At 42.8% G+C, this 25,071-nt stretch overlaps 1 protein-coding gene across 1 annotated transcript in view; it reads left to right on the top strand.

Annotated features, from left to right (window-relative positions):
• Zw10 (Zeste-white 10 kinetochore protein) overlaps positions 1 to 25,071 on the top strand; it is an 85,519-nt gene that overhangs the window by 40,989 nt on the left and 19,459 nt on the right. The window contains exons 9-12 of the mRNA XM_080270398.1: positions 2,003 to 2,178; positions 14,174 to 14,265; positions 15,017 to 15,192; positions 23,187 to 23,396. Coding sequence (XP_080126524.1) covers positions 2,003 to 2,178; positions 14,174 to 14,265; positions 15,017 to 15,192; positions 23,187 to 23,396 — 654 coding nt within the window. The remainder of the gene's footprint in view (positions 1 to 2,002; positions 2,179 to 14,173; positions 14,266 to 15,016; positions 15,193 to 23,186; positions 23,397 to 25,071) is intronic.

The following is a 25,071-nucleotide window of genomic DNA, read 5'->3' as shown; positions in this document are numbered from 1 at the left end:
GTCTTCTCATTCGCTCATCCACACACATGTAGTCTATCACTGCCTTTCGTTCAACAAGTTCACCATCCATCCGCCTCATTTTTCTCCATGTATACCGGTGGCTCATCTTATGCCGAAAGTAGGTGTTGGCTATTGTCAACCCCTTACCAGCACAGATGTCCACCAAAGCACTACCATTCCCATCTACTTCAGCTGGCACACCCCACTGACCAACCACTCCATCCACTCGTACATTCCCAACTTTGCCATTCATGTCTCCAATCAAAAGCACTCTCTCGCTCCTCTCAGATTTGTCCATCCATGCTTCTACTCTCGCCCAAAACTCATCTTTCACTCTTGCCACTCGGTCCTCTGTCGGAGCATACACACATACAATCGCCCACGCTTGTATACCTACTTTCATCCTCATTCATACAATCCTTGCACCCACTGTTCCATACTCTCTTATATTCTCCTTCCACTTCTTGCTTATCATCAGACATACTCCCTCTTTTGCCCTCTCATTCTAATTAACTCCCGCACATATACCTAAACCATATTCCCATTCTCTCACCCTTTCACCTTTCCATTTAGTTTCAGTCAATCCACGTATATCCACTTTTGCATCCTCAAGCACCTGAACAATCTCTCTCTCTTTCCCTTCATCATTCACTCCTCTCACATTCCATGTCCCCACCTTCAGAATGTCCTTTGTCCGTTTCTTAGTCGTCAACATATGGTCCGTCCTGGTCCGAGGCGCTTTATTCACTTGTTTAGTTAGTTCTTTTTACTGGGTGGGGCACTAACCCACCTTATTATAAAGTGTAAGATGCCTTTCCAGAGTTAAATAATATTGTTCGGTAGCAGCAGCCCTATGGAGAGGATGGTGGATGTGAAACTGACTTGAAGATTATATGTGAGTGAGATGGAAGGGGGAAAGAGAGACCAAGGATGAGGTCATGGGATGGAGTGGAGAGATACAGAGGAGAGGGGCGTGTGAGTTGGAGGGAGGGAAAGCAAATGGAAGAGGACAGGGCAACACGGAGCTGTTTTGTTTGTGGCCACCCTTTACAAGATTGAGACACACAGATAGAGGATTAATCTAAAGATATTAGTCACCAGAATTAAGAGGTTAAATTACAAGCATAAGATTCATATTTGCAGGCATCTTTGGGGCATCAGATCAGTCAGTCCATGATTACTCAAAATACTCAGGCCTTGCTGGTGTCGTGTGTGTGTGTGTGTGTGTTTATAACCTGGCCATTGTATTAATCCTAGGAAAGATCTTTCAGACTGGAGTGATTGAATGTTGCCTTCAGTAACCCCTTCATTCTGCTAGATTTTTGTAAAGTTGAGCAAAATCATCTGGATACAGCAAGACTAAACAGAAAAATGTCATTGTATTCAAGGGATTATGCCTTTGAGTCCAGAGAAGTAATTATCATTATATTTTTTGGCACATTTGGTGACTATTCATATTAGGTTAAACTTTGTAGGCAAGATGGGTTAGATATAGCACTAATAAATTGTTTCATTACGAGAGGATACCCAAGCTGAATAAAATACAGTTGCTCCCTTCCGAAGAAATTACTGTAATCGTCTGTGAGTGTTGCTTTGTAACTCAAAACTTGGTAATTTGAAATTCACTAAGACTTAAGGCAAAATACATACAAATAATTGGCAAGCATTATGAACACAGGTAGAAACTGAAATATCATTGCTTTGCCTGTCATTCCAAGTAAATTTGACCATTAGTACCATTGTTAAAAAGTTTTAATACATACTCTGTACAGTATTTTGTAGATGCCTTAAAAAAAAAAAAAAAAAAAAAAAAAAATGCTTCCCCAAGAAATGTTGTCTTTAAAAATTCTTAACCAGGGGAGCTGTAGTATGATACCAGCAAGAATAAACTGATAATTGTACCAGGTGTATGATGGTACCAGTCTGCAGTCTACAGGGTTCTTGTCCAGATGAGCTTGGGACCATAACAGCAGCAACTGAAACATGTGGTCTATTTTTGCAGGTTTCTTTGACGCCTCAGACCAATCCCTGCTTGAATATGCCGCCAACGTTGATGTCGTATTCAGCAACAAGGCATGTGCGCACATCTTGGAACGCGCACGTGAGCTCATGAAGAGACCAATACATGTTACTGTTTGTATCACCCCACTTGAGCCTGGTGGTTCAGTTGTTATTCGGGTGAGTTTTTAGGTAGTTTGTTTTGTAAAGCTCTCAGGCTCCTGTAACTCACCATCAGCAGAATATAATTGCTTGGTATTGGCTGGTGTGGAATACTCTACCAGAGTTATCTTAAAACCATGAAAGAGTGAGTGATGACAGTATCAGCATTCTCAGGCCTCTGTGGCATGCATTCAGCATAGTTGTTGTGTTGCTACTTAAGGGGGTCTACCGGTATTGACTCTAGAACGTATCAGTGGATTTTGTCTGACCAGTGAAATTTGGCACACATGTGGGGGACTATGAGAGATAGAGATCAGTACCTCTCAATTGAAAATCGGTCAATTAGTTTTCTATTTAGGTAAAAAAAAAAGTGTAAACTTATTACCATTCTAAAAGCTCATGTTATCCTACAAAATCCCCTGTATCATCTTTTTTTGGTCTTCACTCAACTCACAGAAAGTGTTTCTTGATTTTGCACTTGTACACTTTTGATGTAATATCTAATTATGAAATTAGGCAATTAGGAAATTAAGTGAAATATTTTTCTGCTTTGTTGCCTTTGAAGACACACTGTTCATGAACAGGGGGGAGTAGAGGAAAATACAAAACAAATATTTTAGTACTTTTTATGCGCTTTTGTTTGGTATCCTGTATAAACGATCCTCATGCAACCACTAGTTGCTGAGCCTATCGATCTCCAAATTCGCTAACTTACATTTTGAGAAAACGACCCACTAATTTCTTTTGACTTTGAAGACATGTTGTGCACGAACAAAATGGAGTAGAAGAAAATGCTGGACACAGATTTATAGAACTATTTACATGCTTTTGATTGGTATATGAAGGATCCTCATACGACTAATAGTTGCTGAGCCTGTCGAGAAGTTCAAGAACTCATTGTTGCTTGGAGATGTACCCAGAAGGCCCCAGCACTGTAGTTTGCCTCGTCATCTCTGCCCTTCTCCGCCGTACAGTCTTCTTGGAGGTGTTGGATCAAGTGAACTCCTTCTGCAGGAACTGAAGGTCGACAGACAGTGCAAGCAGTGATGTTTTGGAGTCGCCTGATGCTGCCAAGTGTGACGATAACTCACTTATCATTGTCAGTCTCGGCAGGTACGATGATGTCCTCAAGTAGCTCCCTCTTGATGTCGTAGGAGGTCTTGACCTTCGCGGATGCCTCTACAGGAGTTGTGGAGGTCTTAGGAGCAACGCCAGATGAAATGGAGAGATGTGGTTTGTCAGGCAGTGGCGTGGTGGTGGCGAGTGGTGCAGCAGTGGTTGCCTTGGTAGCGAGGCATCACAACTTCATGAGAGCACCCCACCTCCTGCTTTCTCTTGAGCATCTTGGATGTGTGGTAGGTTGACGACATCTTGATGAATATGCTGCTACCCGAAATAGTGTGTAGGACCGTGTAGAATGGCCAGAAAATGGCAGCGAATTGAGAGAAGAGTGACACACATCTTCTGTCAACCAAGGCTCTCTCTCCAGTGATGTCCGTGTGTGTGTGAGGCGAGTAGCAACACCCAAGGTCACTAGACCTTGGTAACACCTAGTGAGAGGTGTTGCCAGATAGCTGTCAGAAAACACACACATGGAAAAAAATCCATTTCTAAGTGTTTTTATCGACACATGCTGTCAGGTCGTTGCCGCTACCACACCCCCAGCACCCCATCTTGTACAGCACCAGATGACCCACGAAAGTTTGAAGTAAGGTAAAAGTTGACCAATTTCTAAGCAGTTTTCGGCAGTAATATTTCACAGGTGTAGTATGGACTGGTGAAGGGAGACTTTTATGGGCATAATTTCATGATTTTCGATGGTTTTCAGGTGGTAGACCCACATTAATTGCAGCCTGTCTGGCCAAGCAGACTTTTCAACTACAGGTAAGCAGTCACTTCTATGGAGCTGTCCTACTAATATAGTGTAGTATGTACACTTTGCAGGGAACTAGTGCCCCCTTGTGATAGCACCTCACCAGGGTCAAACAAAGTTCTTCCACATGTTGAGGTGCAGGGAAGTTGTATCATATCACTTATGAAGGCTCCATTGTACTTGCATGTGTCAGCCTTGGTCACCTAATGGTGGCTGTCCATGCTTCTTTATCTCTGGCAGCCTCCCTAACAAGTCCCTTATCCCTGAGGTCACACATTGTGATCTCATTCCAGGTCCTTTTGATCTGCCTCTCACAACCCTACTCCAGTGGTGTACCTGAGGGGGGGGGCAAGGGGGGGCTGTTTGAAACTGCCCTTTGGGCCCCTGATTGAGGGGGGCACCCAAAAGCCTTAAAAATTTATAAGCTTTTTTATTGATATTTAAAAATATATATATTTAGCATCCCGACAATCCCGGCTGAGATATTAGATAAGTTTTGAGAATGAAGGGGGCTAGGTTCTTTGTGGGGGCCCCCCTCCAGAGGGGGCCCCACAAAGAACCTGGGCCCCCAAATATCTAGGTACGCCCCTGCCCTACCCCAAGTGTTCACACTTCTCACCTTCCACACCTAGTTGTCATCCTTTGTCCTTTCAACATGGCCAGACCATTTCAATATACCCCTCTTCATCACAACACCAATACATTCAAGTCCCATCCCTCCTTAACTCTTCATTCGCAGTCCTAGTCTGCCCCACAGCCTCGCGTTCAAGGATGCACAAGAGACCCATCTAATCGTTGACATTCACAACATCTTTTTTTTTTGCACCCATTTATCACAACATTGCACAAGATGGAGTTACTCCCCACACCCCTGTGGCAAACTGCACATGACTACTATCCCTCAGCTTTAACAGTACTGCCACCAGCCCTATTATAGATATCATCACTCTTGTTTCTCCACCTTTACTCTCAAACCCATGTGCCCCATTCCATCTCTCCATTTCCTAAATGTTTCCTCCACCCCTCTCAGTCTTGGCAGTCAACACCGGGTCATCAGCACACAACATCTCCTGTGGGATTCAATTTCTGAAGTCACTTGAGAGAGCTTCAGGCACCATGACACACAATAAGGGGCTCAAGACCAACCCCTGATGCACAGTAACATTCACTTGACATTTGTCTCTCAAATCTCCATTCACTCTCACCTTGGTGCAGGCACGCACATACATAGCCATAACCACTGTAACCAGCCTTTCCTCCATCCCAAGCTTTCTCATTGCTTATTTCACCACCTCCCTCGGGACTCTGTCAAACGCCTTCTCCAAAATCAACAAACACAAAGAACAGCTCCCTTTTCTCTCCTATATATTTTTCCTGAAGCTGTCAGACAATGAATATGGCATCAGCGGTCCATTTGCCTGGCATAAATATGTGACACATGACAGAGCCATGACGGGTGCATGACGTCATAGCTAGTTGCCATTGAGTCACAACACGTGCCATCATTATTTCAGCCCAGACTGAGTATTAAGCTCCCCTGTATGTCCTTATATATCTCATGTATATGCCCGTGTCCATGAGCGAATACGTTTCTCAGCCAAACTTTATTTATATATGTGGGAGTTTACATAAGTGGAATTCGGTAATGAAGGGGTTAAACATACTTGGGGTTTCATTCTCTCGGGACATAGCTTGAAAAGATTATATTACATCTCTTGTAAAATCTGTTCCAAGAGATTAGGTGTTCTAAGCTGACTCTGTACCTTCTTTACCCCTGTGTAGTTGTTGACCTTATACACGGATTTTATTCGCCCCTGTAGAGTACAACTCTCGTGTGGGGAAGCTCCCCACATACAGCTCTTCTCAATTGGGTGGAGTCAAAGGCTTTTCATCTCATCAACTCTCCTCCTCTTACTGGCTCCCTTCAACTTCTGTCTCCTTGCTGCACTGTTGAATCTTTATCTTTTTTCTGTCGCTTCTTAAGTGGTCACTGTCTGCTTGCATCTCTCCACCTCTAGGACGAGCGCTTAGCACCTATCTAGCAACAAACTCTCATCCCTTTTCTGTCCAGCTCTCTAATGCAAGAGTTAACCGTTACTCCCACTCCTTCGTTTATGCAACAGGTCAGCTCTGGAACTGTCTCCCTCTGTCTATATTTCCTACTTCCTATGATCTCCAGTCTTCCAGACACAGTGTGTCCAGGTATCACGAAATGAACGGATCTTGAATTTGAATCTCTTTCATATTGCTTTTGTTTTTTTCTAGGAAGGAACAGTTTGTGGGCTTCTTGCCTTTGGTTCCTTCTGCCTTGCATTTAAAAAAAAATTTATCGCAACCTAGTGCATTGCTTACATCTCTGTATTGTTTACCTTATGGACTGTAATGCATGCACACACAACACAGGTTGCCAACAGAGACGGAGCTCTTCCTGGATCATGGGGAAATAATCGCTGAATCAACGATGAAAAGGATACCAGCCTATTTCTGATTATGTGAAAGAGTGCGTGAGTGGTGGTCCCGTCGGACAGTGGTTAAAAAAAAAAAAAACGCGGTGTTGGTCATAAAAAGTACAAGATATAGTGGAAATGGAAAGTCTCCATATGGTTGCATTATGGCGACAAGGGATGGTGCATTATTTGCAACTGGCGAGAGAGAGTTTGAGGGCTTCTCCAAAGATGATGTGGGAAATGGAAGTATTAAGCTGAACCAAACAAGATTACCAGGAGTAGAGAAAACAGCGGAGAGGAATATCCAGGATATAAAAAAGGCATGGGCGTAATTATAGAGTTACAGGAAAGGACCAAGAGCAAGAAAACGAGCTCAAAGTTCTACGGAATAAACTGGAAAAAGTTTGTACACGCAGTGATGAACAAGAAAAAGAAGTCACAATTAAAAGTGAGTAATGAATCTGCTTCTAATGAAATAAAACAGCTTAAGAGGGAGAATAAGAGGTTTGAAGAAGAAAGGGACAGGATGAAAAGCAACCTAGATGAGTATGAATCCAAATCAAGAATGTAAGATGAGCACATTAAAGAAATCAGAGAGCAACATAGGGGGTGGAAGAAAATTCAGGAAGAAGGAAAATATAAATCTGAAAGAGATTGTAGAACAACAAAGCAAGGAAAAGGTGGAGAAGGAAGTGGTAAGGGTACTGAGAAGTAGAGAATCTTTAGTGAGGGATGTAGCAGATAAGAAAAAATGTGTAATAATTTCGGGAGCAAAAGAAAAATGTATGACAGGAAGATCAGAAAGAGAAAGAGAAGAACTGAGTACGGTTAAAGAAATAATATCAATAGTTATGGAGGAAAACAACGAATCTCAAGAAAAGATTGAAGAACTGTTTAGGTTAGGAAAGTACTGTACGAGGAAGGAGGGGTGAAGCCATTGAAGGTAAAGTTTAAGTCCCAGGCAACAGTAACGAAATCATCAATAAAACGTGGATATCATCAGACAAGGAAGGGTTCAAAAATGTTTGGATAAGGAGAGATGCAAATGAGGAAGAAAGAGCTAAAATAAAGGAGTTAGCAAAGGTATAAAACGAACAGAGAACGGAGGAAGAGAAGACCGTGTTTTATTGCAGAGTTATAGATCAGAAATTAAGGAAGTGGTGCTGATAGAGAGAAGGAGAGAAGAGGCTATAAAAAACATTAAAAATAATTTGAAGGCGGCATATACTAATGTTGATGGTTTAATATCGGCAAGGCTAGAGATCAACGATTTCTTGGGGGTACATGAACCTGATGTTATGTGCTTTGTAGAGACCAAGTTAAGAGAAGATATTGATGTTCATATGGGAGATGGTAAATACAAACTGTGGAGAAGAGAGAGAAAAGATAAACTGGGAGGAGGAGTGATGATAGCAGTGAAGAACAACATAAATGTAGGTACCGTGGAAATGGGAGAAGGCAGGACTGAAGTGATAAATATGAAATTAGAAACTGGAGAGAAGAGCAAGAGAGATATGGCGGTAGTGTATGTTCCCCCTAAGACAAGAGCATGGAATGATGATGAATACCAGGAAATGTTGTCAGACATGGCTAGTTATTTACAGAAAATTATTGAGAAAAGCAACAATATAATTTTGATGGGTGACTTCAACTGTAAAGAGGTGAACTGGGAGGAATGGGACTTGGGAGGCAGAGAAGATTCATGGGGCACTATATTAAATATAACAATGAACAGTATGATGACGCAATGGGTCAAAGAAGAGACACGGTTTCGAGGTGAGGACACACCAGCAAGACTAGATTTACTGTTTACCAAAGAGCACGATGTAATAGAATCTTTGAAATATCTGTGCCCTGTAGGAAAAAGTGATCATGTGTCATTGACTTCCAGATGATAATAGGGAACGTGGAGCCAAGAGATGAGCTTTATTGGCAGGGAGGATACAACTTTGGGAAAGCAAACTTTACAGGATTGAGAAAATTTTTTGAAAATGCGGATTGGAGAAAATTCAGTGAAACAAAAGAGATACAGAGGAAGTGGGATATCTTTCTAGACCCCTATAATTCGGGAGTGGAAAAATTTGTGTCAAGAGTAAGGGGAAAAGAAAGCAGGAAAAAGGAGTGGTTTAATAGAAGGTGTATGATAGCAAAAAAAGAGAGTGACACAGCGTGGAACAACTGAAGAAAGAGAGGTAACAACAGAACAAAGGAAGAATATACAAGAATTATAAATGAATACACAAGAATACGTAGAGAGGAAGAAAGGAATTTTGAAAAAGGTATAATAGAAAAATGTAAGGATGAACCCAAACTGTTTTATAGATTTGTCAGTGGCAAATTGAAACAAATGCAAGGAAACACCAAACTGAAAGTAGATGGAGAGGTCCATAAAGATGCAGCAATGCAAGCTGAAATAATGAACAAATGTTTCCAATCAGTTTTCACTAATGAAATGGAGTTTGTGGAAGGGGAGGGAGTGACTAGAAATGTGATAAAAGATATAAAAGTGGAAGTACAGGAAGTTTATAAATTACTGGAAACTCAAGATGTAAGGTAAGCCCCAGGACAAGATAGAATCTTTAATTGGGTACTGAAGGAATGCAGACAACAACTGGCAGGTAAGATTCACAGTTTAATTGTGCTCTCAGGAAGAGGGGAAAGTGCCTCAAGAATGGAAGAGGGCAAATGTGGTACCAATTTATAAGGGAGGAAACAGGGAAGAACCCCTGAATTATAGGCCAGTGTCCCTAACCAGCCTCACTTAAAGACAACACACAGCTGCATGCACGGCCTCCTGACATTCACCCTTCTGAATGCTATCTTCCTCGTGAGGACAGGGTCCCCCTGGCCGGGCTGAGATGTGGGCACCATCCAACCCTCTTAGGCTACCAGAAGAGGCTGGATGACTCTGTCGCTGATGCCTGTCCAGGATGCAGCACAGCTCCCTATACTATTAAGCACATTATGGAAGACTGCATTGCACATAATCACCTATGCTCTGTGGGAAAGCCCAGTCTCGGCATGGCCTTCCTAAGGGACTCTGGGCTATTCGGCCAGACTGCCTAGGGAACAACAACTACTACTACTACCAGCATGGTCGCAAAATTATGCAAGAGAATTCTGAAAGATAGATGGATAAAATATTTGGAAGAGATGAATATTTTGACTGAAACTCAGTTTGGATTCAGAAGTGGAAGGTCATGTGTTTCCAACTTGCTGAGCTTTTACTCAAGAGCGATTGACGTGCTACAGGAGAGAGACTGTTGGGTGGATTTTGTGTATTTGGATTTGGAGAAGGCCTTCGACAAGGTACCCCATAAGAGACTAATGTGGAAACTAGAGCATATAGGAGGACTGAAGGGGAACCTCCTGGAATGGATGAGAGACTTTTTGAGAGACAGACAAATGAGGACAGTAATAAAGGATAGGATGTCTGGATGGAGGGAAGTAACAAGTGGAGTCTCACAGGGCTTGATGTTGGTACCAGTAATATTCCTGATTTATGTAAATGATATGGTAGATGGAGTGAATAGTTATGCAAGTCTGTTTGCTGATGATGCAAAGATCTTGAGGAAGATAGAGGTTGATGAGGATTGTATAATGCTGCAGGAGGATCTGGATAGGATACACGATTGGAGCCGGATGTTTGAAATGAAATTCAGTGCAAGGAAATGTAAAATATTGGAAATGGGTAAATGTACTAAGAGGCCATCACTGAATTATTTGATGGGTAATGAACCAATCACAAAAGCAAGAGAAGAGAAAGATTTGGGAGTACTGGTTCAGGATAGTTTGTCTACTGAAAAACATATTAACAAGACAGTTAGAGAGACGTATAAACTCTTGACTAACATAAGAGTAACATTTCATTATATGGATGAGGAGATGATGAAAAAAATTGGTAGTGGCCGTGTATCCGCCCCAGGTTAGAATATGCAGCAGTAGTGTGTGTCACGGGGTTTTTAAAAAATATATAATATTAAAGGATAATTATTCAATAATACTGAGAACAGGACAATGAATTGTCTTGTGAAAATCAAACAATGATTACTTTATGCCAGCTTACTTCGCCGATTCTCTAAGGACGAGAATTTATAAACTTTCTCAACAGTACACAGCAGAGACTAATTCCTCACAATTGCTGTTTGCTAGTACTGTTAGCCTCTGGAGAAAGTGACTTCACCCCTGACAGTCAATAACTAATGCTATTAATGATAACAGGTTCTTGCTGATGCATTAACTCCTGGTTGCACAACAGATTTTAAGCTTAATACAAAAGGACTGGCCTAAGTACCAGTTATGAATAGCAAAGCGTTTATGCAAACTAGGAGCTCTAAGTGAAATAAGCTAAATGGAGAAATAAAACACGAATTTACATTACATTAAGCTCAAGAAAAAGAACTGTTAATTTGTTGATTACAGTAAAATAAATTAACATTATGTGAGTCTCAAGATGAATTCATATAAGGAGATCGCACTCACTCGCTCACTCAAAAGCTAAACTCTTAAACCTAGGAAAATACGAAAAGAAAATACTGGTCAGAAAAGTGGACAAAGCGGATGACTGGGCTTCGTTACTGAGGAAGGACACTGCACACGCTGAGTCTCTCGCCAATCACGCTAGGTGGGAATCGAACAGCGGCTGGGAACTAGGCGTCGTTGCGAGGAAGGACACTGCCATACACACTACCTGCTTCCACGGTGCTCAAACCTTGACTGATTCAAATTGTGGGAGAGAGGCGACTGTCGTGGCCACACTTGCTAACGACCAACGAGTGTGAGCGATACACACCCGCAATATCACTCAGGCAGAGGTTAATGTCGCGCACAGACGATCACTTATGACACAGTGAAAAATTGCCTGAAAAACACTCCCAGTCAGGTGAATATGTGACGATTAACTGAGTGATAAATACTGGGATTCCACTAGAATTCGCGGTTTCCCACCTCATCCACTCTCTTCTTACTCTCTCTTACTAATCTTTTCACCTCTCTCTTTCTTTCTACATATAGCTCTTTCTTCTGCCTCTCAACTTCTTCCACACCCCTATTTCTATTTCTCATCCATTCATTGTATGCTTTCTTCTTTTGTGCCACAGCCTGTCTCACCTCTTCAATCCACCATGCTGTTCCTTGCACCCCCCTCTGTCTTCTCTTCCTCCCACACACCACATCACATGCTGCACATATTTCTTCTGTAAATATCCTGCACACACCTTCCACGTCCCCCATCTGCTCCAATTCATATTTGCCCAATCGTTCCTCCACTTCTCTCTTATACTCTGCCTTTTTCTCTCATCCTCATGTAACCTTTCCACTCTCCTTGCAACTACTCCTTCCTCTCGTCTTTCCCTTCTTCTATTCCTCCATCTTACTTGGATCCTAATTCTGGCCACCACCAAGTAGTGGTCAGAAAGTCCACTCCCCCAACCTCTATAAGCTCTTGCATCCATTACACATCTTTGCATCCTTTCATCCACACACACATAATCAATCATTGCCTTCCTTTCATTCAGTTCACCACCCACCCTTCTAATCACTCACCATGTATACCTGTGGATCATTTTATGCCTGAAGAGGGTATTGGCTATCACCAATCCCCTCCCAGCACAAATGTCCATTAACGCACTGCCATTCTCATCTATCTCAGCAGGCACACCCCACTCACCAGCTGTTCCATCCACCTTCACATTCCCTACTTTACCATTCATATCACCGATCAAAAACACTCTCTCATTCCTTCCAAACTTTTCCATGCACACTTCCACATTTGTCCAGAACTCTTCTTTCACTCTGCTAACACGATCTTGCGTTGGCGCATACACACACACAATCACCCACATTTGTATTCCAACTTTCAACTAGACCCACACAATCCTTGACCCAACTGATCCATACTGTCTTATGCTCTTCTTCCATCTTTTACTCACAATTATATATCATCCAGTCTAAAAACTTAAACGAGTTTAAAGCTAAATTTGACTTACTGAGAAACAGAGACTGGACCCCACGTGTGTAGCTCATTTCCTGTATATCACAATTAGGTAAATACATAAGATACATTTTTATCTTATTTTCAGCCTTGAATATGACTTTGTAGTATTTAAGAAGATATTCTTGCCGGAACATAATTCTTGCTTATGACAATTTTCACTTAACACAGTAATTTTGAGGAACCCATCTAGAGTGTAAAGCAAGACATGACTGTTGTAGTCTGGTAGTACTGTAGTAAGAATAAAACATCAAACTGTCACTGGATTTATAGGGTTAGTGATGAAATAGTTTACCTCTTCAGTCTCATTATGTATTCATTGTTTTTCTGTCTCCAGAGAGTTTTATTCAGGTAAGGAGAGACTTGGAACTGCAGGAAGTAGATGTACAGTGGGCTTAATTAACCCGTTCAAAAATAGAGGGTGTGTGTGATCTGGAGGTGGGCAGTGAAATGGTGAGGGACTGGGTGACATGGAGTCGATTTGTTTGTGGCCACCATTTACAGGATTAACCCTTTAACCGCGGGTATTGTTTTGGTCTGACTGTCCTCTCCCGCGGGGGTTTCAGCCAAATGTAAACAAACCTTTAAACCTTAATAACTCTGCACAGAATAAAGCTAGAGAAAAAAATAAGGTACCATTAGAAAGTACTAACCTTCAGCTTTCCATTGATGTAGGTTTCATGACTTTGTTGACTTTCACAGGACGGGCAGTGCCGTTAGAAGTGAGGGGTGTAAAATCACTATTTTTCGCTCACACATCATTACCTTCGCTCATACACCATTACCAAATGCCAACCTCATTCTGATAATAATACTATAAACATATATGAACACTGCACATACGATAAACACCCACTCTGTGTTCACTGAGGCAGGTAAAAGGCACTGTAATTACCTGCACTTCACTGCCACATCAGCGGTGTTGTAATCACTATTTTTCGCTCACACACCATTACCAAATGCCAACCTCATTCTGATAATAATACTATAAACATATATGAACACTGCACATACGATAAACACCCACTCTGTGTTCACTGAGGCAGGTAAAAGGCACTGTAATTGCCTGCACTTCACTGCCACATCAGCGGTGTTGTAATCACTATTTTTCGCTCACACACCATTACCAAATGCCAATCACATTCTGATAATAATACTATAAACATATATGAACACTGCACATACGATAAACACCCACTCTGTGTTCACTGAGACAGGTAAAAGGCACTGTAATTGCCTGCACTTCACTGCCACATCAACATGTGTTGTCACTCACACAGCTGGACAGATACTGATGCGCGCTTGGTCAGGGGTGGGGTGGGGGGCCCAGGGGGTGGGAGGTGGGGCCCCAGGGGGGGGAAGAGGGAGGTGGGGGTCGGCTGGAGTGAAAGAACTTAATAGCTACTCTCCCTTGAAACAATTGGCGCACGGAAAAAACGCGGGGTATTCAAAATATTCACAAACATTCGAGAATGACACCCGCGGTTTGGTCCAGTTTTTGCAACGTCATTCTGGAATGACACCCGCGGTTAAAGGGTTAAGGCATGTGGCTGTAGATCGATAAATAGATAGAAAAACGGAGATCTTCCCTAAATTCAGTAAAATTATCTGGGGATAGCAAGAATAAGCTACACCAGTACACCACTGGACTGAAGGGGTTAATATGATAACTTGTGCTTAATTCTTTCCTCTCCTTTGCAGGATGAAAATGCAAAAGTCTTGGAGAAAAGCACTATGCGTTTGGAGAAGCTTTTGGCAGCGAAATCACTGAATCTACCTAAATGCCAAATAAGGTAAGGGATATATATTTAGTTTGGATGATGGGTATCAGTGCCCAAGTGGCGACATGAAGGTGTGAGGCATGGAAGAAACGGTGAGGGGAAATGTGATTTTGTTGTTTGTGGATGTTAGAATGGTACCACTGATGTATTTTTGTAGTTTATTTTTGCTTCTTCCAGATGATTTTATTAATTTTAAGAGTGCCTTAATATGAAACCATTTACTATGCTGGGTGGTAACCATATACAGTACAGTAACTAACTTTTGGCACCTGTTGGTTTAGTGGGTAATTACAGCGCTCCAATTGGATTTAGCCAGTGAAGGTTTATATCCAAGGGATGGTTAGGGTTTATTGCTCATGTAATGTCACTCAGAGATGAGTGAGGCTGGTCACTGTCATCTTAATTGTCAGGACCAACTTGCCTAGCCCCGGGCTCCTACGCCCCTCCTGGGGCAGTGTAGGATTGGATGATGGATGGATGGAGGTAGCTAACAATATTTTTAATGCCTGAACTGAGTATGTATTCATTGAAGATGAGACACACCAGTGGTGGAATGGTGTGTATAAATGAAAGGCATTTTAATCTTTCAAACATTACATATGAATGGTTACATAAGAATTATATAATGAACATATAAAGACGTCCATCAGAAAATCGGTATCAATGTGTTTTCCTTATCAGTGGCATCTTTGGAGCAGATGCCTGTTGATAAAAAAGGACACTTGTAAATGGCAATGTTATTAATGATGTTTCTTCGTTGCAGCTCATCAGTATGCGAACTGGTAGAACTGATCTATGAGACATTGGAGGAGGCATGTAGTAGTTCGCCTCTTTATGCGGGCCGACTGTTCTACACTGTACGCAACATCCTCAGCCTGTACTGCCACATTGTGCCAACTGCCCATGCCCATCAACTGGCCACCCTACCCCAGCAGGCAGGTATGTGCTGTATATCAGCTGCAGTAGTGTCTGCTTCAGCGTACATGCCCATCAGCTCTAACACGATCCCAGCAGACATTTGTGGTACAAATTTGGCCACTCACTAAGAGATTGCACAGCAGCAGAGCTTTGGTTGGAAGAAAGAGAATAATTGCTTTCCCTGCCATGAATGATTGTGTGGTCCATTGCACTAAGCATGCTGTGGATACTTTTCACACTTTCTTACTTTCCCTGTGTGTCTGGATTTTACCTCACTCTGTCTTTTGTGGGGAAGAAGCAGTTTTTAATTATGTATTGTCTAATCCCTTTTATTGCTCCAGTCAGAAGTTTAAGTGCTTGGGACTAGGTTACTCAGTTGCGACAGTAAAGGCAAGTGTGACCAGCCTCACTTGCCCCTAAATGGCATTATGTCAGAATAAAACCCCAACCTTCTTCCCATGTATGTAAAGCCCTGCAGGCCCCACCTGGTTGGAGCACCTTAACTCATTACACCACCAGGCATCATTTGGTTATATGGTGACCACCTAGCATATTAGTGGTTCCTGGGGTTACAGAAAACCTCAGTGTCAACTCAGAAGATAGCACCACATTGAGCGAGTGAATGGTAGGTGCCCTCGCATGCCACAGTGTAAGTTCTGGATAATGATCAAGGATGATGATATTGATGATAATAATTACTGATGATGATGAAGGTTCATAATTCTGATGATGATTAATGATGTACTGTGTATATATTTTGCAGCTGTCATCCTCAAGAACATGTACAGTAGATGCTCGATTTAACAAACACTGATTTAACGGAAGCCTGAGAAAATGGAATTATTTTTTTCCAGTCGTTTTGCCTTATTTAACTGAAAATGTCCGTAAAATTAAGCATAATTCCGTTAAGGACATTCCGTTTAAAACAACGCATTTCTGGGAGTATTATGGGTTCAGACTGCTGTGTGTAGCTTTGAGAGCTAGCATATTTTGCTAGGTATGGGTTGCCTTCAAGGATTTAGTGGAAAATAGCTCTAAATACCAGAAAATTTTCCCTTTATATTGAGCCTTAGTTACAGAACTCGATTTAGCGGAAAATTCGAGATAATGGAATGGAGGTTGGCTGAATTAGTTAGTTAACCCGCCCCGTCCCGTCGACGTATGGGTATGTTGCAACGATTTGCATTTGCCAGTCCCGGCGACATACCAGTACATCGTGCAACTGCAATGTGCATAATTTCGACAATTTTCAAAATTCACGCTTGATTTGCAGTACGTACCCTCACATGACCTTCCCCTACCTGCCACCAGGCGGGGACACTCGGCGACCCCGCGCGACCCGCACTAGCCCACCACTCGTCCACTCACCTGGTAGCCACGGTCCTGCTCAGACATGGCTAAGAGAGGTCTCTCAGACAGCAAAATTCAAGTCGCCCTTGACACCTTTACCAGCGACAGTGATTCCCCACTGGACGACGAGGATATGGACAAGGATTATGTGCAGCCAGAGGAGGAAGAAACCACCAGCAGCGACGAGGAAATTCCGTCTCCCAGGAAGCGGCAGTACGTGACGTACCGTGCTGCTAGAGAGGGGCAGCAGGCAAAGAAGGCACGTGCAATATCCTATCCCTATTCCCAGCGTGATTTGGAACCAGAATTCGAGGACAATGACGGAGCCATGGGACGTGCTGCCACTTGGTATGGACGTGAGGTAATAACACATCGTGGCGCAGAGTGCACACCACGTCGTATGAACAGGTATGGGCCTAGCATTTTGTTTGGGGAGCTAGGAAGTCAAGTAGAGGGAGTGGGGAGTGAAAGGGAAAGTCCAGGGAGGATTAGGGAAAGTGAGAGTGACGTGAGTGAGTCATTGCTCTCCCTACGTAGTGTGAGGCGGCGTAGTGGATCACTTGGGCCAGTGCGGGTGCGTTCCTTATCACGTTGGGTTGTGAGGGAGGGGGAAGGTGGGGAGGAATCACTCCAAAGCACGTCTTATGCTCCCCAATACAGTACACCCTCATTATCGACGCTTTTTTTATTGACGGATTTGATTATCAACGTTTTTTTTTGTCTCCTGGGAGTTAAATTATTATTATTATTAAAAAAATAAAGAATTGTATTGGCACCTCCTAGCAAGTTTGCGCGCCATCCTGCCAGGTGTCTCTGGCTGCTCACGGCATGTTCCCGCCGACCCAACAAACAACAGCATCAGTACATGTTTGTCTTTTGTTCTCATATCATGTTCGGCCACATCTATCGTGCTTTCGCGATCATCAAGGCTCCGAAGCGCCCTTATAACACTCCAACTGGAAATAAGGCAGCTAAGAGAGCAAGGAAAGTACTTACCTTGGAAGTAAAGAACGAAATATTACAAAAACTTAGAAGTGGAATGAGCTATGCAGCGGTTGGTCACGAGTATGGCATGAATGAGTCCAGTGTTCGTGGCATAAAATGGAGAGAAAAAGACATTAAAGATGCTCTGGCTTCGTGCACACCAGGATCGGCTAAAGTAACGATGCATGTGAGAGATGATGCCTTGGTGAAAGTGGAAAAGGCACTGAATATTTGGATTGAGGACTTAAACCGTCGACACGTGCCGCTAGACTCCCAGTTCATCAGAAACAAAGCAAAACAACTCTATGCTCGGTTTGCTGGTGAAAGCAGTGGTGTTGGTGAAGATAATGGTGATGAAAGTGAGGCAGGTGAAAATAGTGATGATGGTGATGAAAGTAATGACGATGGTGATAGGCCTAGTAATGTTGGTGCTTCTAGGCAAAAGAAATTTGCAGCCAGCAAGGGCTGGTTCGAGAATTTTAAGAAAAGGTATGGCCTACATAACATTAGGATGACTGGTGTAGCAGCTTCAGCAGATCAAATAGCAGGAGAATCGTACCCACGTGACTTTGCTGAACTTATAAGGGAGAAAGGGTACAGGCATGAACAAGTGTTTAATGCGGACGAAACACGCCTGTGGTGGAAGAAAATGCCTAAAAGAACGTACATTTCGAAGGAGGAGAAAAGTGCGCCAGGCTTTAAAAGCAGCAAAAGATCGTGTGTCTGTGCTGTTGTGTGTTAATGCAGAAGGACATATGATAAAACCCAAGCTCCTGTATCATTTGTTATAATGTTAAAGACGAGTTGGATTTTTTGTCAATAAAGGATATTTCTTGCAAAAGTTAGGCAGAGATTAAATATGAAATATACTAGCATAAGGAGAGTTGAATTTTCCTAAAAGAAGATCCTAGCGAAAGCTAGGCTAAGATTCATCTTTGATAGCATAAACTGCCATACAGTCGTGAAAATTTAGGTCTGGGAGAAATGGAATATCAATATTGAAAGGAAGCTCTTGAGAATGAAAGTAAATAGGAGAGTGTGGTCTCTCTGGTATGAGCTAGCAGCACCGGCGTGTGTTGTGAAGATCGGTGCGAACAGCTGACCTAACGTAACACTTGCCTCACACTCTCAGTTATTAGAACGTATGAATGACCACCACTGCTGCTTTCGTTTTTTTTTTTTTTTTTTTTTTTACACACTCGGTTATGTAAACATATGGATGGCTACAACTGCTGGTTTCGCCTTTTATTTTTATATGGAGTGAGGTGTAAGTGGAGAGAGAAGTGATGATACAGCAGCCATTACAAGTTGAGGTCCAGTGTACGACCACTATGCATCAACATCAGAGATTATGCTATTTTTTCCATAATTCTTTACTTAATATAAGTAGTTTTATTATGATATTCAGTTTTTCAATTGCCTAACTAATTTATTTCTAAGAAACACTAAAACTAAACTGCATATTACATACGAGTGATTGAAGGGATACTAAAATACTGTATATAAATAAAGGGTACCTGACCAGACGAAAATCGGTATCGACAGTTTTAGGCATCGACGGGTATCTTAGGTACCTAACCCCCGTCGATAATGAGGGTGTACTGTATCCCCTAACACGTGGTCGAGCTAGGGTGCATGAGAGAGCACGTGGTGTTGTAATGGAGGGGGAAGGTGGGGAGGAACCACTCCCCAGCACGTCTTATGCTCCCCAATATCCCCTAACACTTGGTCGAGCTAGGGTGCGTGAGAAAGCACGTGGTGTTGTCATGGAGGGGGAAGATGGGGAGGAACCACTCTCCAGCACGTCTTCTGCTCCCCAGTATTCCCCTATTTCATCCCCACAGCCCCCTAATGTTCCTCAAGGCCGTAAGGGTAATGGAAAGGGAAAGGGTAAAGGCAGAGGGAAGAGGAGTGACAGTGGGGAAGCCCTCTGCACTCCTTCTCCCCCACCTCCCCAACCAGGATCTCCTCCCCACCCAGACGAAGGCGGTGATTGGGATGATGGGGACGAGGGATTTGTGTCGTGGGATTGGGAGGATGGGAGTGATTTTTCTCCCCTCATTCACCCCTTCACTGAGCAGGGGTGATCTGGCTGCATTGCTCCAGGAATTCACCGTAATTCCACCAGGTTGGATTTTTTCCATCTGTTTTTCAGTGAGGCATTTGTTGATCAGATTGTATACCAAACCAACCTGTTCGCAAGCGCACAGCGCCTAGAGAGTGAAAGATTGGCAACAAGGAGTAGGCATTCTATCATCTATGATTACCCTGTCTCCCATCCAGAAATGTTCTTATTTTTTGCCCTGGTCCTTTTGATGGTTATTATAAGAAAGAATAGAATTCCTGCTTACTGGACAAGGGACCCTGTTATGTTTACCCCAATATTTGGTCAAGTGATGAGCCGTAATCGGTTTCAACAAATTCTAAGTCGCCTCCATTTCTATGATGCTCATGACCCTGCAAATGCAAACAACACTGATAAAATGAGGCGAATTAGGTTGGTCTTTGATCACCTCAGGCAAACCTTTCGTTCCTCATTCTATCCTTATAGAGACCTCGTCATAGACGAGAGTCTCGTGTTGTGGAGAGGCAATATTTCATTCAGACAGTATATACCCAGCAAAAGGCACTGTTTTGGGTTCAAGATCTTTGTTATGTGCGACTGTAGGACTGGATACGTGCAAGACATAGTCTTGTACACTGGTGCACAGACAGACATAATAGAAGATCGAAGTATTGGACTGTCGGGAGCAGTGGTAAAGACGATGATAGAAGACTACCTTCATCGTGGTCACGTTCTCTACCTCGACAATTGGTACACTAGCCCTCTTCTCGCTCGTTATCTTCACACGCATGAAACGGGAGTCTGTGGAACCGTAAAGGTGAACCGGCGTCACATGGCCAAGGTAGGGCGGAAACTTGCAAGGAACGAGGTTTTCTTCTTCAAAGCCAACAACATCCTTGCAACAATGTGGAACCACGACAGAGAAGTAAGCCTCTTGTCCACGGTTCACCGCCCCTTGATGCACCGTACTGATTCCGTAGATTACCGTAGCGAGAACAGGCGTCGTGTTTGGAAACCTGAGTGTGTTATGGATTACAATATAAACATGCGCCTCGTGGACCAGTCAGACTCCATGATATCGACGGTAGAGTGTGCCAGGACCACGATGAAGTGGTATAAAAAACTGTTCTTTCACTTGCTAGATATCACTGCTCTGAATTGCCACCACCTTCACGCCATGACAACAGGCGTTCAGGAAACATTTGAAGGGTTTGTGAGGAAGCTCACAAGAGAAATCTTTGCAAAGTATGCTGTTGAAAGGCCCCAACATCGCACCCGCACTGCCCCTATTGCCCAAACTCCCCAGAGAATATCCGGCTGCCATTTCCCCACTCCTATCCCTCCCCAGCCAAACAGACCTAGGCCCCAACGCAGGTGTCACGTGTGCAGTAATTCCCAGGCGAGACTCACGACACAGAGGAAGGACACCCGCTATGAGTGCATGCAGTGTGACGTGGGTCTCTGTATTCACCCATGTTTTAGTGAATATCACATGTTGATGCAATTTTAGTATGGTGTGAATGCAAAAGGACGCAGAAATTATGAGGTAAATGTGACAGACAGACGCTCAGTGAAATTATCAGTCATGTTGATCTCCAGATATTAGTATAAATTGCATACGGGTAGAACATAAGTGAAAACATTGTATGTAAGTATATAAATCTGCCTTAAGATGAAACTTACATAGCGAGGGTTTTATGATGCGATATTCTGTCGCTCAGTGCAATAAATACGGCCCGTAATTATATAATTATTATTATTGGAAATTCTTACGGGTATAATATAAGTTCAGATTATTGTAAGTGCTGATATATATTCTAAGTCAAATATTCATAGCGTGTGTATAGAGATGCGATTTCCTGACACTCAGTTGAATGAATAAGGCACGTATTAGTGAAAATAAAAGTCAGCAAGTGATAAAGTGAATAATTAGTATATAAGTGTGTGAGTGAATTAGTATATAAGTGTGTGAGTATTATGTTTGTCGAAACATTCCTTGCGAGGGTATTTTCCTGCGATATTCTCACACTCACTTGAATAAATAATGGCAGTAAGTATGTACAGTGCATTATAGGGGTATAAACGTGTGTAATGTAAGTGGGAAATTATAAGTGGAGTGAATAAAGAAAGTAGATGATGAAACACGAGTGTTTGAGATTGTGGTTGCTACGTGAATATGCGCTAGCATATCGCTAAATGCCCTCGTAATGAATGAAAATAATTGAAAACCTTTACAGTGGTGGAGGAAAGGTTCTATGTAAAGGGGAAAATAATTGGAAAGTGATAAAATAATTTGGTATGTTGAAATACGTGTCATAGCGAGTGCGCTTACTAAGCTGATGTGCGCAATACTTATGCTGCATGTCATCATAATGAATGAAAACATCTGAAAACACTTACAAACAGTTGTAATTGGTAAAATGTCATTGAAACAGAAGTATACAAGTAGAAAAATGATAGGTTGACTCATACCAGACACTTAGCATATAGCATGTTACGACTCGGACCAAACTCGCTATGCTCGTGCGATGGTACAATGCTTATTTTTCATATATATGTGTCTGAAATCCATTATATTGTTACTGTTATTGTTTATTAGTTCAAATTCAATAAATATAGAGGTATTGTGTGTCGTTTCTCCCATTATTCCTTACCATAGAAAATGTAAACGCATATCCAGCCCATTACAGAACACCATACCTGCCGGGGGGAACCGCACCTGTACGGACCACTTATAGACCGCGGGAACCACTTTCTTTGTGATTTTCCTTCGTTTCTCGACCTAAGCGGAAGTTTTAGCAAAAAAAGAAATTTTCCAAAAAGGCTTGGGACTGGGGGATGTCATAGGTGCGGAAAACCTCGGGACGTGACGGGTTAAATCGAGCATCTGCTGTATTTGGCATACCATTCACCTTCTCTTGGTCACCAGTTCTGTACATGTCTCCCTGCAGCACAGTGGGTTGCCAGCCTACTAGTGCAGATCTGTTTACCTTTGTAATACAGTATAAGGATGGGATGATAGGTGGATGGATGGTACTATCCTTCCAGTACCAGAGGTCAGAGAAAGAGGAGAGGGAAGGAAATATATATACAGTATATATAGATAGGTCAATAGAAAGATAAATAGCTATACAGTATATAGATAGATTTATACTATATTAGCACATATATGCAAGGAAAAAGGAACAAAGGCTAGAAACCCACATGATTGTTCCTTCCAGAGGAGAAAAAAAAAAAAAAAAAATCCATTCATTTTGAGATGTGTGGACATAGTGCATTTAATAGACTGGAGGTCATTGGCAGTAGGAAATACAGACAGAAGAAGACGGTTCCAGAGTTGACATGTTGCATACATGAAGGACTAGGAACAATAATTAACTCTTGCATTAGAGAGGTAGATGGAAGAGGGATGAGAGTTTGCTGCCAGACACGTACTATGCACCTGCCATAGTGATGGAGGTATGCAGGCAGATGGTTCAGAGGAACAGTGACCAGTGAAGTAGCAATAGAAAAGAAATAAAGATACAACAGTGTGATGAAGAGAGAGGGGTTGAAGGGAGAATTGATGGTGAGATGATATTTCTGATATGATAATGATGTATATATTTTTTTGCAGCTATTGTACATAACAACAGCATGTATTTGGCTCACCACGCACTATTTCTGGGTCACCAATACCGTTTGCGTCTGCCTAAGGCACTACGGGATGCCAGTCTCACCACAACGGACCTGGCCCAGCAGCTACGGGCCATGGCCACATCCACATTCCTAAGAGCCATGCAGACACATCGGACTGCGCTCATCGACACTCTCAGGGAGACTATGTGTGAGTTTAGCTTTGTCGCCAGATCTGTCCATCTACGTATCTGCAGTATTTATCTGTCTGTGTATAGCCAGATGCCTGAACCTTGGAGGGGGTAGCTATGAACATATCACCTCCACATCACCCTGTTCACTGCCCTTATATTATCCACCCTCATCATATACTGGTACCTCTCCACCTCATTCTATCTCCACTCCCCCTCCTCCACCTCATCCTCAGTCTCCCTCTCCCCCTCCCTCCACCATATCCTCAGTCTCCCTCTCCCTTCCCCTCCACCTCATCCTCAGTCTCCCTTTCCTTTCTCTCCACCTCATCCTGTCTCCCTCTCATCCTCAGTCTCCCTCTCCCCCCTCACTACACCTCATCATCAGTCTCCTTTTTCCCTCCCTTCACCTCATCCTGTCTCCCCCTCCTCCTCCCTCCACTTCATCCTGTCTCCCCCTCCTCCTCTCTCCACTTCATCCTGTCTCCGTGTCCCCCTCCCTCCATTTCATCCTGTCCACCTCTCCCCCTCCCTCCACCTCATCCTCAGTCTCCTTATCTCCCACTCCCTTCACCTCATCATCAGTCTCCCTTCCTCCCATTCCCATCACCCTATCATCAGTCTCCCTCACTTCCTTCCATATTATACCACCCTGAATCATATATGTCTCCACTTCCTCCTCGCCTTCCTTCAGTTCACACCACCCACATTTATATACCTCCACGCCTCATCTTTAGCTTTTCTCCGCTCCTCCCTCCATATCACACTACCCTCTTTCATATGCACCCACCCATATGCACATTGTAGGTGTCTAGCTATAGATAGATAGATAGTATTCCTAACATTTGGAAACATGAAGCAGCCTTCATTATGCTGAAACCAAATAAAAACCCACATCACCCATCTTCATACAAACCCGTAACACTATCCAGCAGTCCATCAAAGATAACCGAATGCCAGAGTCTTAACAAAGTCACACCTCACATTCCTCTTGTTCCCTCACAACATTGCTTGAGAGCATTCCAATCCACTAACATCATACTAACCAACCCCACACAACTTGCATCTGACAGCATCTACTCAATGAGACCTGCCTGGTGTACACTTCTTACAAAAATGGACATCAATAATGTCATTGATGTCATTGCCTGGTGCAAACTACTCACCAAAATTTACAACACAGATGTTGAGAACATCACCAAGCACAGGCTTGCTAGCTGTGTATCAGGCAAACAAGTGTATCTTACATTCCAGGGCAAGTCATCACAAACAGGTAACCTCCCTACTGGGGTTCTCCAGGACTCCACTCTCTCACCAGCACATTTCAGCCTATGCATACAGAATAATCTCACACCAACCTCCCAGACATTGCCACATTAGCTGATGATAATATAGCAATTACACACCACAGTGCAGACACAGCTTGCTCACTGCAACAAGATTACCTCAGTAAACTTCAGGTATATGTTGAGGACAAGAGGCGGACAATTTCTCCAACCAAACCATCACAAATCTCATCACCAGTGACAAGAATCACAAACACAGATACGCCTTTAACATCACACTTAGCGATGTACAGTCACGACCCTGTGTGCGATAGTTTGGCATGCCATAAATTGATAGAACAATGAAGTAAAAGTTATATTCTGTTTCTGGTTAACAATCTTGAAATTTACTTGTACAGTAATTGTGGTA

Source organism: Coenobita brevimanus, chromosome 40, assembly GCF_032717465.1.
Source record: "Coenobita brevimanus isolate Jiangsu-jjx chromosome 40, ASM3271746v2, whole genome shotgun sequence".
Lineage (NCBI taxonomy): Eukaryota > Metazoa > Arthropoda > Malacostraca > Decapoda > Coenobitidae > Coenobita > Coenobita brevimanus.
The sequence above is the reverse complement of the archived record's forward strand: the minus strand, read 5'-3'. Positions and strand labels throughout refer to the sequence as shown.